The sequence below is a fragment of the Oncorhynchus gorbuscha genome, linkage group LG08, assembly GCF_021184085.1.
Source record: "Oncorhynchus gorbuscha isolate QuinsamMale2020 ecotype Even-year linkage group LG08, OgorEven_v1.0, whole genome shotgun sequence".
Lineage (NCBI taxonomy): Eukaryota > Metazoa > Chordata > Actinopteri > Salmoniformes > Salmonidae > Oncorhynchus > Oncorhynchus gorbuscha.
Window position 1 is genome coordinate 66,426,709 of NC_060180.1, and position 13,787 is coordinate 66,440,495.

Below are 13,787 nucleotides of genomic sequence, written 5' to 3' on the forward strand. Positions count from 1 at the left end.
AGATCATGGAACGGGCAGTCCTTCCCCGGGAGGAAGAGCAGCTCCGTCTTGCCGAGGTTCAGCTTGAGGTGGTGATCCGTCATCCACACTGATATGTCTGCCAGACATGCAGAGATGTGATTCGCCACCTGGTCATCAGAAGGGGGAAAGGAGAAGATTAATTGTGTGTCGTCTGCATAGCAATGATAGGAGAGACCATGTGAGGTTATGACAGAGCCAAGTGACTTGGTGTATAGCGAGAATAGGAGAGGGCCTAGAACAGAGCCCTGGGGGACACCAGTGGTGAGAGCGCGTGGTGAGGAGACAGATTCTCGCCATGCCACCTGGTAGGAGCGACCTGTCAGGTAGGACGCAATCCAAGCGTGGGCCGCGCCGGAGATGCCCAACTCGGAGAGGGTGGAGAGGAGGATCTGATGGTTCACAGTATCGAAGGCAGCCGATAGATCTAGAAGGATGAGAGCAGAGGAGAGAGAGTTAGCTTTAGCAGTGCGGAGCGCCTCCGTGATACAGAGGAGAGCAGTCTCAGTTGAATGACTAGTCTTGAAACCTGACTGATTTGGATCAAGAAGGTCATTCAGAGAGAGATAGCGGGAGAGCTGGCCAAGGACGGCACGTTCAAGAGTTTTGGAGAGAAAAGAAAGAAGGGATACTGGTCTGTAATTGTTGACATCGGAGGGATCGAGTGTAGGTTTTTTCAGAAGGGGTGCAACTCTCGCTCTCTTGAAGACGGAAGGGACGTAGCCAGCGGTCAGGGATGAGTTGATGAGCGAGGTGAGGTAAGGGAGAAGGTCTCCGGAAATGGTCTGGAGAAGAGAGGAGGGGATAGGGTCAAGCGGGCAGGTTGTTGCAATAAGGCACTAAAGTAAAACTACAAAACATGTGGCAAATAAATCAACTTAATATCCTGAATACAAAGCATTATGTTGGGGCAAATCCAACACAACACATCAGTGAGTACCGCTCTTCATATTTTCTGCATCATGTTATGGGTATGCTTGTCATCGGCAAGGACTGGGGAGTTTTTTAGGATAAAATAAACAGAATAGAGCTAAGCACAGACAAAATCCAAGAGGAAAACCTGGTTCAGTCTGCTTTCCAACAGACACTGGGAAACAAATTCACCTTTCAGAAGGACAATAAGCTAAAACACACGGCCAAATATATACTTGAGTTACTTTCCAAGACTATATTGAATGTCCCATAGTGGCCTAGTTACAGTTTTGTCTTAAATCGGCTTGAAAATCTATGAAAAGACTTGAAGATCGCTGTCTAGCAATTATCAACAACCAACTTAACAGATCTTGAAGAATTTTAAAAAGAATAATGTACAAATATTGTACAATTCAAGTGTGCAAAGCCCTTAGAGGCTTACCCAGAAATACTCACAGCAGTAATCGCTGCCCAAGGTGATTCTACAAAGTATTGACTCAGGGGTGTGAATACTAATGTAAATGATTTTCAATAAATTTGCAAACATTTCAAAAAAACTTTGTCATTATAGGGTCTCTGTGTATTAAATACAATCCCTTTTTAATTTAGGTTGTAACAAAACCAAATGTGGAATAAGTCAAGGGATATGAATACTTTCTGAAGGCACTGTATTTAGGAGAACGTTTTCCAGCTTCCTCATTTTATTTAGATAGTTACAGATGTGATAATCCAAAGTAGCCAAAAAGGCCACTAGATGTTATTTCATAAAATTCCAAAACAACTTAAAAAGATACCAAAATCTAGCGGTTTACTGGTAAACTGAGACATTTTCCAATATTATACCCTCCTTTTGCAATCCTAGTCAAAACACAGATTAAAGTACATCCGTGGAGTCATTACTATGTGTGTGTGTGTGTGTGTGTGTGTGTGTGTGTGTGTGTGTGTGTGTGTGTGTGTGTGTGTGTGTGTGTGTGTGTGTGTGTGTGTGTGTGTGTGTGTGTGTGTGTGTGTGTGTGTGTGTGTGTGTGTGTGTGTGTGTGTGTGTGTGTGTGTGTGTGTGTGTGTGTGTGTGTGTGTGTGTGTGTGCCTGCGTGCGTGCGTGCGTGCATGAAGTAGAAAATGGGTTCTATTTTGTCCAAACAAGTCAAACATCTTATCAATATCAACAATGAGCTCTGAAGCAGTCCTGTTAGGAATATTTAACAAGGGAGATTAAAACTACCAATGTACTGAGGAGACAGTAACCAGTGGCTACCAGGAAGACTTCAATGTTACTATGAATCATTGCTCTTCAACACAGAGCTGTAAATCAATAACCTATCAATAAGCTCTTTGCACTGAATGCAGTCAAGTGTATCAGAAAATCACACGACACGGAGAGCGTGGTTGTGAACCCTGACCTCTCAGCAACAAACTCCAACATGCTCCTAAAGAGGGGCACAATAACCAGGAAGCTCTGAGTAGATTTCCACACGTCTGTTTCCATGAGATTCCTAGTATTTGCCCACTTTGGATGATTTACAACCAGAAATTGGCCTGGCGGCTTGCTAACAAGGGGTCTTGTTGATCAGATTGATGAGGTACTCCTTTTCTGAGGAGGTGATTTGTAACCTGTTTATAGCATCCAGCAAGTCCAGGAGAGAGTGTTTTCAAAAACGTAATTATTGACAAATCATGCCAAAATATAGCCAAATAGGCCTACAGTCTGTAGCTGTATATCGTTTAGCTTTCTGTGCAGTTTAAGGAAAATGCACATTCAAGTTGCTGTTTGGTCCACTTTCTTGACCTTCGTAATTCATAATCTTATATAACATATAATACAGGGGAACCCAAACAAAAGAAGAAGCATGCATGACTCATTGATGGAGAAACTGTAAAGATACACACTGATTTGAAGAAGAAATCTTATGATCATACACTCTTAGAAACAAAGGTGCTATCTGGAACATAAAAAGGCTATTTGGCTGTCCCCATAGGAGAAACCTTTGAGGAACCATTTTTGGTTCCAGGTAGAACGCGGTCCACAGAGGGTTCAACATGGAAACCAAAAGGGGTTCTCCTATGGGTAGAGCCGAAGAACCCTTTAGGAACCCTTTTTTCTAAGAGTGTAGGACAGTTGGAAAATAAATGAGACATAGTGTGGACAGAAGGGGTCTATAGGGTTTTCTTCCTCACAACCACTGATTTACTAGTTCAGATGACAAGATTTGAAGGGAGAACAAGATGCTATCCCTCTGAGAGAAGAACTGTCTTGTGGTTTTGTTTCGACTGCGACACAGTAAATCATGCATTGTGTTCTCGATTGCAGCCCTATCTGGAGGGAGCAGTTGGCAGCTGGGGGTTCAGTCAGATTTGGCTTGTTGTTCCCATTGGGCTGTGGTTGAATGAGGGGAGGCAGTGGGTGAAGTTAAATTAAGGTTTGTGTGTGTGTTTGTGTGTGCGTGTCCATGTGTTTTTTTCCTTAGCTGTGTGTGTGTGTGTGTGTGTGTGTGTGTGTGTGTGTGTGTGTGTGTGTGTGTGTGTGTGTGTGTGTGTGTGTGTGTGTGTGTGTGTGTGTGTGTGTGTGTGTGTGTGTGTGTGTGTGTGTGTGTGTGTGTGTGTGTGTGTGTGTGTGTGTGTGTGTGTTGCCTTAGCGCTTCACGTTTGTGTGGTTTGTGTGAGTGGGCCAGAGGAACTTGTGAGGTGATTAGATAGCGGTGTGGTTTTTATAGAGATGTCTCAACACTGATGGAGGCTCCACAACAGACTCCAGTCTTACTGGATTCCAGCCCCCATGATCTGCCTCTGACTACTTGACGTACATTGGGGAGATTATTTTGATACACTGTGTAGCTTAATATTCTATGAGCTACAAAATGGACTGTGGAGGCTCACAGTCCACTGAGCTGTTGATAATGTCTGAGAATACCTGCTCGGCTTTATAAAACCCACGGATACATAAGATTAGTCTATCAATGGTAGGCTTATTTTTGTACCTTTATTTAACGAGGCAAGTCCTTAAGAACAAATTCTTATTTACAACGTCGGCCTTCCCTAACCTGGACGAGACGCAGCCCTATAGGACTCCTAATCACAGTCGGTTGTGATACAGCCTGGAATCGAACCGCGGTCTGTAGTGACGCCTCTAGACCGCTGCGCCACCCGAGAGCTTAACAGACCTGACTTTAAAGTAATTTTCCTTGTTGCATCACTTTTAGAGTGGATTGCAGTCAAGACGATTCAGTTGAAACTTTCAGGGCTGGTTTCCCAGACCAAGTTTAAGCCTAGTCCTGGATTTAATAGCACTTTCAATGGAGAATCTCCATTTAGCACAATGTTTTAAGTCCAGGAGTAGCAGACTTAATCTGGGTCTGGAAAGCAACCCTCAAATAACTAACATATTGCACAATCAAGTGTTTTGAACTGAGTTGTCTTCTGAGAGATTCACAGGGACTGTGTGGTGTTGAAGCGACAGCATTGCACAGGTAAAATACTATATATACTTTCCAGGAACAGTAGTCACATACTTTCTCTCTGTGCAGATATGGTTTCAAGAACATTAGTTTGAGCTGCAGATATAGACTGGTGGTTCAGAGACAGCAAGTCAAAGCCCACGTTTATTTCTATAGCATGTTTGAGAAAGTTGAAAGAAAAAAACCACAAGCTGTTATCACAGCGACTCTTTGCAGCTATTTCAATCACATATTTGGCTGAGAGACTGTAGCGTTTACCACCAGGGTCTCTGGATGGTGAGAAAAGGAGAGAGAGAAAAAAAGCCCGGCTGACGAGATGATGACCTGCCGCAGCGTTGATAGCGCCTGCTCTGCACTGTGTTTGATTTCCTGTTCTGGCTCTGAGTTTATACTCTCCAATTCCTTCAGCTCTGCTCAGATAGATATCACTCTGCAACACTGCACAAGGTCAGTCTGCTTTGCCTTTACCTCAATGCAGTGTGATTGTGATTGACTGCTCAAAAGGATGCAAAGATATTTGCACTCCTTTTAATTTTTGGAATGGCTTATATGGTCATTATTATAGACAAGACAGAGTGTTGGGCTTGATGCACTTGATGCTCTTAGTTTGCTTGATGCTCTTAATGCCTCACACACCATATTAAGTCTGTACAGTATTGTACATGTCAAGCTATTTATCTAATCAGTCTCATTCTCAAGACCCTAAAAGGCACATAAAGGTGCATCCTCCACTGAGGTCCCAAGCAAATGGGATTTTTCCCTCCAGATATCTTGATGCAGATCAAAACTTCAGGGAACAAAAACTCAAAAGATTATACATATTTCACAGACCCGGGTTCAAATAGTATTTGATTTGTTATCTTTCAAATCCTCTGAGTGTTTGATTGAGTCTGATGGAGTGCCAGATGGGAGAGGTTTGCACTTGGGTCTATTGCATTGGTTCAATTTTACCAGGCATGCTCAATCAAGCCAACTCAATTATTTGAACCCAGATGTGATATCAAATCCATAAAGAGAAACACTGAAGGCCACTATGCCCTGCCCTGTGTGTAAGAGTAGGCATTGGTGCATCAAGTGACAGTCCGTCTGGCTTTCAGGTTGGAGGCCTTCTATTCCAGTGAACTCCATCCAGTGACAGTCCGTCTGGTTTTAAGGGTGGAGGCCCTCTAATCAAGTGAACTTCCACCTGCAGGAAAGTGAAAACCAGGAGAGAAGACAACAATGAGCTATTCATGTCAGTCAAAATGACTGGTCAGTTCAGTACACAAATAGTTCAGATAATGAATAGTTGCGAGATCCATTTAAAGGAATGTTTAGGATCTGTCTGACATTACACAGCTTCTGTGTGGGCATTGGCACTGTCACAGCTAAGGATAAGTCTAGCCAGCCCATAACCCATAGGTCTAATATTGGAAACATCATTACAAACTCACAGCCCTACCTTGAGCTGTAAATAGACAAACAGAGTAAAATTGGGATCTGGAAAAGCTGCTTTGGAACATGAGTTGTCTGTGGGAATTTTTAAATGATGATTCATTGGGTGTTGTGTTATTAATTCATGAGGAGGTATAACTTTGTTATAACATCAAATCAAATTGGTTGAATTCATTTCATATGACTTGATTGTCAAACAAGGTAGAACAATTGAAGTAAGCATACAAATGATTTAGAATAGCCCTTTATGTCATTAGTGATCAGGCCTAATCACTGTCTATTTACTGAAAGTTGTGCAAAAAAATCTGAAGTTCAGGAAGTTGTCAGCTGTTTAAAGGTCATGACAGCCGCACAGCTGCTGTGTTCAGATGAGAGAGAAGGAACGCTGCAAGTGGCGTCTATTGCGCATGTGGACACCGTGTACGGGTAGGTCTCAATGCATTAGACTTAAATAACAAAAATTGTAACTGAAACTGTTTTGTTTCTTGACAATTTTAACAATGTAGACTAAATGTTAATGCTTCTATGTGTGGTTGATTGAGTGTCAAATGTTTTAAGGTAATGAATGAAATACTTTTGGGGGGAGGGGGGGGCAATACTTCTGATGTCAAGTGATTTATCAATTACTTACAGTTGCAATGTGTTGGAGGTGTTAGTTGTTACTCAAAAGGCTCTGTAAATAAATAATAATAAGCACGGGTAAACTACTTTGGCTATGAGTATCGAGCATGTGTTCCAACTTTGCTTATCTCAAGTTGTACTTGCAGGTTCAACTAACAACGTTCTTTCCCACACCGTCCAGAAATCGATATCACTTTGCTTTCAGACAACGTCGAACACCAACTTTGAACACAAAAATCCTCGCAATGATTTAATTTGAAGCTTAGTGATTTCTGGAATAGGATAAATGACAACATCTCAATTCACTCCAACTGTTTTTAATCTATGGCGAGCCGAACCCTGGGCACGGGCGTCTCATGTCATTGAAATGACGTGAAAACGTTGATTAAACCAGTGTGCCCAGTGGGAACTGATATAACAATAGAGCCTTGACATGCTTTTGCATTACGCATTTGGATAAGATACATTTGGAAGAAGTTGTTGGGTCTATACGGGTGAATTAGCCAGCATGTTAACTGACGGCGGTTCAGTAAGGGATACCTCAGGTCCGCACATGCAGACGGTTGCATGGAGAGGGCTCGTCACCTTGCCGTGCATGCGTCATTAATGGGATATCATTGCCGGTGGGTGAGCTCTGAGAAGGTACCGCAGGATCCGTTTACATTGACATGGGCCTAGCTGCATAGGCCATTAATGAAGGGAGGGTTAGGACTTTAAATCGAAAAAAATATTCTAAAGACTCCACATCATACTCAAAGAAATTCCAATAAGATTATGTCAATTTTAACCCAATGCACACACGTTTAAACCAATCATTGTATCAAATGATATTATGTCATCTGATTCTGAAGAAACTCAAATATTACCTGTCATGAAAGGAAACAACTACTATGGCCTCTTAATGACCTTTTTGAAATATTATAAGTTGTGGTATTCAATCACACACTCCGCAGACCGTGGAGGGCAGTAAGTTCCTCTGGCCACCTGTCTAACAACACCTGGTGAACGCGCAGGTGCCTTTGGGCAATGCGCATGCTTCATCTCCTGCCAAAAAATCCCTATGCTGGATGAACCTGTCAACCAATGGTATTCAAATCTTTCCAGAGATAAAATAGGTCCGTGTGGACGAAGAGGATTTCATCACAAGTGACCAGGGATCTTGACAGTCACACAGCAGAGAGTAACCATGCCGAGGTCATTTTTGGTGAAGAGTAAACGAGCACATAGCTACCACCAACCACGATACCTGGATGATGACTACATTAGAATGGATACTATTTTAGCCCATATATGCGCAGGTATGTCTATCTGTGATGCTGCTCTCAACGTATGTCTTGCCTAGGCCTGGACTTAATTATAATACATTATGCACGTCACACACAACTCTGTTTGGATATGGATACGATTCAAATGTGTCTAAATTCGCGTCAAATATTTATGTTTACTTTTTAGAATTCACAAATAAAATATAAAACTATGACGAATATTGTGAGCTTGAGATAAGTGCCAGTCCTTGCTCTCTTTCTCTGTGGCTATAGAAAGCAAATTGCAGGTTGAGTTTGAGGGGAACTGTGACGCGCAGGTTGCACCTAACCTCTCCCCCGAATCCCGTCTGGTGCACACGGCTGACCACTCGCCCATTTACCCGCTGAGCTGCGAGGGCAGCGTGTGCGACCGCTTCTCGGACTATGACGACTACTGGCGCCCTCCATCTCCATCTGCATCACCAGGTTTGTGTTTATAGTTTGTTGTGATGTCATCATTACGCATATGCGCACTGCATCTCCAAACATGGTTATTTGAGGCTGTCCCTCTCCTTTTCATATTTTAGCACTTTTATCCTTCAATATAGGCTACCAGAATATTAAAGGATGTATTATTTAATAACTATGACCTATTTTTGTCAATAGTATTTATAGTCCAAATGTTTTCCAGATTCGGAACAATGCTTCACTCCGTCAGCAGACGACGCTCACCCTTTCGCCATTCCATTTCGCCCTTACCCATGGATTGCCTACTCTGGCTCCGAGCTCCGGCACCTTGTGCAGCGAACATATCAACACAATCTCCCCACAACCCTGAAGCCCGACATACAGATGGGCCTCTATGGATCCGAGGATGGTACCACCAACTCCCTCATTTACGCACAGAGGGGCCCAAACACTGGATTTTATAGGGACTTTGGGTCGACGGTGTTCCCTACCTATAGAATGCGGGACGCCGACCAGTTATATTCGGACCTCAAGCTGAAGACCAAGGCCTCTGAAATCAAGTCTGAATCCGATCTCATCTGTTCCCGTATAGAACCAAGTGGATCGTACAAATGCATCAAGTGTTGCAAGGTGGGCCTAGCCACACTCATCTATCAAAACGTATGGCAACGATAAACAATTGTTCGGTTTCAATTGGGTGATTGTCACTTATTAACACATAATACCATCTCTTTCATCCTTTCCTAAAGGTATTCTCGACGCCGCACGGGTTAGAGGTTCACGTTCGTCGGTCGCATAGCGGTACTCGCCCCTTTGCCTGTGGATTGTGTGGGAAAACGTTTGGGCATGCAGTGAGCCTCGAACAACACAAGGGCGTTCACTCACAGGTAAGGCCCAAATGCCCATGTCACTTAATATTTGGACCTTTAGGCCTACTTTCTCCTATGCCTATTGGGAATCAATACCACGTGTAATGCATGCGTAAACGACAAAAACGCAATGGATGAAATTAAAAGGTGCAGACGGCCACATGTCACATGTACTCACATCTTACCTGGTTCACAGGAGAGGAGCTTCAACTGTAAAATATGTGACAAAAGCTTCAAGCGCTCGTCCACGCTGTCCACGCACTTGCTTATCCACTCGGACACGCGGCCCTACCCTTGTCAGTACTGCGGGAAGAGATTTCATCAGAAGTCCGACATGAAGAAACACACCTTTATCCATACAGGTGAGAGATCCCGCACCAACCACAAAAGATAAGTTACTGATTTTAAAAGATTATATAAAATATTTTACAGACGCCTGTTATTTAAAAGTGTCAACCAAACCAAAAGTAACTTTTCCCTCTGGGCACACACTGGTTGAATTAATGTTGTTTCCACGTCAGTTCAATTAAATTACGTTAAACCAACGTGGAATAGACCTTGAATTGACCTCGGTGCCCAGTGGGTATGCATATTATGCTTCTAAAAGTCAGATAATTAGGCACGAGAACAATCACAGCAGATATGGAAAGCTCAAAGGGACACTTTCATAATGCAACTTGTTTACATTATCAGGTGAGAAGCCGCACAAGTGCCAGGTATGCGGGAAGGCCTTCAGTCAGAGCTCCAACCTCATCACGCACAGCCGCAAGCACACAGGCTTCAAACCTTTCGGCTGCGGCCTCTGCGGCAAAGGATTCCAAAGGAAAGTGGATATGAGGAGGCACAAGGAAACACAACATGGATTGAAATGAAAAACTGTCAACACCGAAAAACTGTGCTGGAGAATTGTATTTTTTAAATACATGTAGCGTAAATATGTCCCTTTCAAAATACGTTTATGTTATTCTATCATTGCTTGGCTATATTATGCCTAATTGTTTTCCTTCTTGAATTCTTGTTTTGAAAATTAAACATGTATTTATTAAATAGGCCTATAGATTTTCATTAGCTACAAGGCAAATTCTGAATATCGTTTCACACAACAAAATACAGGATTTAAAAGTTTTGGTTGTGATCCACAAGGATTGTATTTGCGCATAATTCGTTTTAGCCTAGCCTATTTGTTTTCTTCTCGAGAAGAAACCGGCTGGTTAAATGCTATAGCTTAGTAGGCTATATATCGGAACATTTTAATATTAATGCCTATTTAATTAATTAACGCCTTTAATTATCCAACACAGTCGCTTTACAATCTACTGTGTATACCGAATCCATGAGTTGATGAATTTATGCTCTTTTGTCTGAATATACATTTTAAATGTTCCCTTGTCTTTTGTAAAAAAAAAAAAACAATGATAGGCTTATAAGTGAAGACATCTAAACCAAACATGTTCATATATACATATATATACATATATATATATGAAGGCCTATATATATATGGATGAAGGCCTATATATATATGTATGAAGGCCTATATATATATGGATGAAGGCCTATATATATATATATATATATATATATATATAATAGGCCTTCATCCAAAGTTGTTGTCAGCACAAACACACATTTTTATCACAGAAGGCGGCACACCCATTTGTGTAAACTGAGTCAAAACCCTATTTTCAGTTCTCACTTGGTAGACAGCAGGTTAGATAAACTGGGACACCATTATTACAGTCCTAATTGTACCCTAAAAACAATTCAATGTTGTGTGATTAGGAAACATCTGAGAATTTCAGAAATATATCATGTGTTGTATATGTTGGCAAGATAAAGTGTCACATTTTTTCTGAATTCCTTCGAATAACAGTACTAATAACAATTCTACAAGACAAAATGAACAAGAAATTGTACTACAAGAACCAGAACCTTGCCTAACCTAAGTACAGGTGTTCCCTAATGTAAACCGGATCTTTCCTCCATTGGAAAAGCCTAGAAGCCTGTCCTACTTTAGCTAGCTATGTTTATTAAAGCGGGACAACAAAAAAGTGCTGAATTACAAAATGTAAACATAATATTGGCAACTTTAAAAAAAAATGTATTTGATGCACCAGTAGTATGCACATTTACATCACAACTTGGCACTGTTCATTATGAGTTGTATGGCCAACAGAAAAAAGCTATATGTCACTGTGCATTGTAAGGTGAACTTCCTGTTTGAAGTTTGCTCTTGGTGCTTTCAAGACAACTGGGAACTCAGAGAAAAAAATATGTCAAATCACGACGTCCAGATCGGATATCTAGAAAGAGGTTAGAGTTGCTGACTTGGAATTCCGAGTTGAATCACTGTTCAAAACGATTTTCCCAACTCAGAGCAAGTTTCTTTCGGGAGTTCCCAGTTGATGTGAACTCACTGACGTCGGAGATTTCGGCCTAGTACCCAGTTGTTTTGAACGTGGCATCTGCCCCCTCTATGATGTCACACCAACGAAGTGATGTGATTTTTATCATGTGGATGGTTTCTCTGCAAGGGCATTTATTTACTGTTACAAACTGTCTTTCTATTTGTGCAACTAAATTAATCGAAACTAGGAATCTTAGAAATGTCCGCTATACTAACTAGTTAAACATGGCTCGTGCATAACTACAACCAGTTTGCAAGTGTGGCATTTCCGAGTTTTCTAGTAATATTTGAACGTGGCATTAGTGTTGGCGCTTTCAAGACAACTGGGAACTCAGAAAAAAACGAGGCATCAGTGATCTTCAGGTCGGAAAGTCAGAGCTCGAGAAAGATGCCAGAGTTTCTGACTTGGAATTCCGAGTTTGATGACCCTTCAAAACGTTTCACCCCCTCCAAGTTCCCAGTTGTCTTGAACGCACTGATGTCGGAGATTTCCGAGTTCCAAGTTGTTTTTAACGTGGCATAACAATAATTTAGATGTTCTCTTGTCAGACCAATAAATATATGCTTCAGGATTAAGCTGTCCCAGTTTATATGATGTTCCACTTTCTGAATTCACCCTATAGGCTTTTACAACTTCGACACAATTCCATTGCACAGTATTTTAATTCCACAAATGTTTAAATGAACAAGGAAAAAATGAAAACTCGCACCAACAAAATTAACATGTTATTGGCTTCACGCGAAAATCTTTAGAAATAATATACTAAGGTTATATCTGTAACCGCATCATCCTAAAATCTTTTAATAATAAAATACACAAAATATCCATAAAGAATCACGATCAAATATTTTTATCCCCTCCAAAATGCTCCTCAGATAATGTTTCAATTCGCGCGAGCCACCTGGTCCAAAACAAATATTTTCAGACACAACTTTCTTGTCACACTTGGAACAAATGAGATTACAACACCATAAACTTCCTGTGAAGGAAGCCGGGATAAACAGCGACACATTTATTGCACCATCCTCTTCCAGTATGGCAATATAGTCGATCACATGACATTTTTATACACAGTGGAAAACCTGAGTGTGATTTATTTGGTTGTATAGAAGCATGGGGTTAAACATTGGGAGGCTTGTAACTTTGAAGATTTGATTTAGACATTTACAGTATCATCAGATTCAGTATATCAGTGTTTGTTTGAAAATTAGGAGAGGCATAATACGAGTATACATTTCCGCCATGAAGCTGTAAACTATGCACCTGTGTAATAACAAGCCAATTCGATGATACAGTACGTCTGCAGAATCTTCTTGGAAATTACAGTCTTCATTTCAGAGCACTAAAGCCTCAACAAGCACTGTCCATATCCCGAGTGAAGATGAAAAGTAATTTCTCTCAATTCTCAATAGTTGTATCAATAAAATTGAAAAATCAACCAAACCAAAGTAATACAAAAAAGGCAAGGCAAGGTTCTCCAATAGTGATTTCAAATACAAGTAAATCAATGATATCAGAAGCGCGATTACCTCCAAGCCCTTGCCGTTCTGATAGGAAACATGTAAAGATTTGGCTGTAACAGTAAAGAAAGTAGTATATAGTAGAGGATACTGGATGGCTATGGTTGTGAGTAGCTAGACTAGGCTCTGTAGGTCCTGCAGTGACAGCTGCTACATCAGAATAGAGAGGTATTCGACTGAGGTCGGGTTCTTCAGGGCCTCCCGTACACCACGGATAACCTGCAACAAACACAACATGGTCAGGAAAAAACCAAGGGTTATCCTACAAAGCAGGTTTGAGGAGTTAGCGAGGTAACTTTGGTCAACTCTTGAGTTCAACTCGGGATAACCGTCATTCAAAAGTGGCTCACCTTTTAAGTCTGGTAAATGTATATGCAACGAATTAATCAGAACTATAACCTGCTCTGGGGAAGAGCAACTCACGGCCAATGCCATTTACCCTGAATGAAATGACTGAGCCACGAGTTGAGGACCAATGAAATCAGATTCCCTCCTTCATTTGAGGAAGACAACTGATTAAATATTTTATTAAAATGTCTGTGTTTAAAAATAAAAATGTTAAAATATATCACATTACCCATTTAGTAATGGCAGAAAGCATTAGGGGTGGGAAAGGTGTTTGTGCATTGATAAGCACACCAAAGCAAACCAAAGTCGGCACTAACAATAAAATACAGAAGGCACTTCGAAAATCCTATTTCACGCCATAGCTTGCTGAATTTGCAAGAAAAATATTATTTAATTTTGATTTCAGCACAAATGAAAATGTGGCACTTACTCGCCCATATATTGACGTTTCAGTATTAAGTCACTGAAGAGTTTTATCGTCCGACCAACCATG

The 13,787-nt window shown here is 41.2% G+C and overlaps 1 protein-coding gene across 1 annotated transcript; it reads left to right on the forward strand.

The window, feature by feature from the left end:
- Positions 1–5,538: 5,538 nt before the first annotated feature.
- Positions 5,539–10,065, forward strand: LOC124040995 (zinc finger protein Gfi-1-like). The gene is made up of 7 exons (XM_046358143.1): positions 5,539–6,242; positions 7,542–7,735; positions 7,976–8,167; positions 8,373–8,779; positions 8,899–9,036; positions 9,215–9,380; positions 9,712–10,065. The coding sequence occupies exons 2-7, from the start codon at positions 7,624–7,626 to the stop codon at positions 9,888–9,890; spliced, it is 1,194 nt and encodes a 397-aa protein (XP_046214099.1). The 5' UTR covers positions 5,539–6,242; positions 7,542–7,623; the 3' UTR covers positions 9,891–10,065.
- The last annotated feature ends 3,722 nt before the right edge of the window (positions 10,066–13,787 follow it).

What these genes read in the sequence shown, in the direction of transcription:
- LOC124040995 (XM_046358143.1), top strand. Translation starts at nt 7,624, where the DNA reads ATGCCGAGGTCATTTTTGGTGAAGAGTAAACGAGCACATAGCTACCAC. An exon ending in ACAAGGGCGTTCACTCACAG is followed by an intron (nt 9,037 to 9,214) that starts GTAAGGCCCAAA and finishes CCTGGTTCACAG; the next exon opens with GAGAGGAGCTTCAACTGTAA. An exon ending in ACACACCTTTATCCATACAG is followed by an intron (nt 9,381 to 9,711) that starts GTGAGAGATCCC and finishes TTACATTATCAG; the next exon opens with GTGAGAAGCCGCACAAGTGC.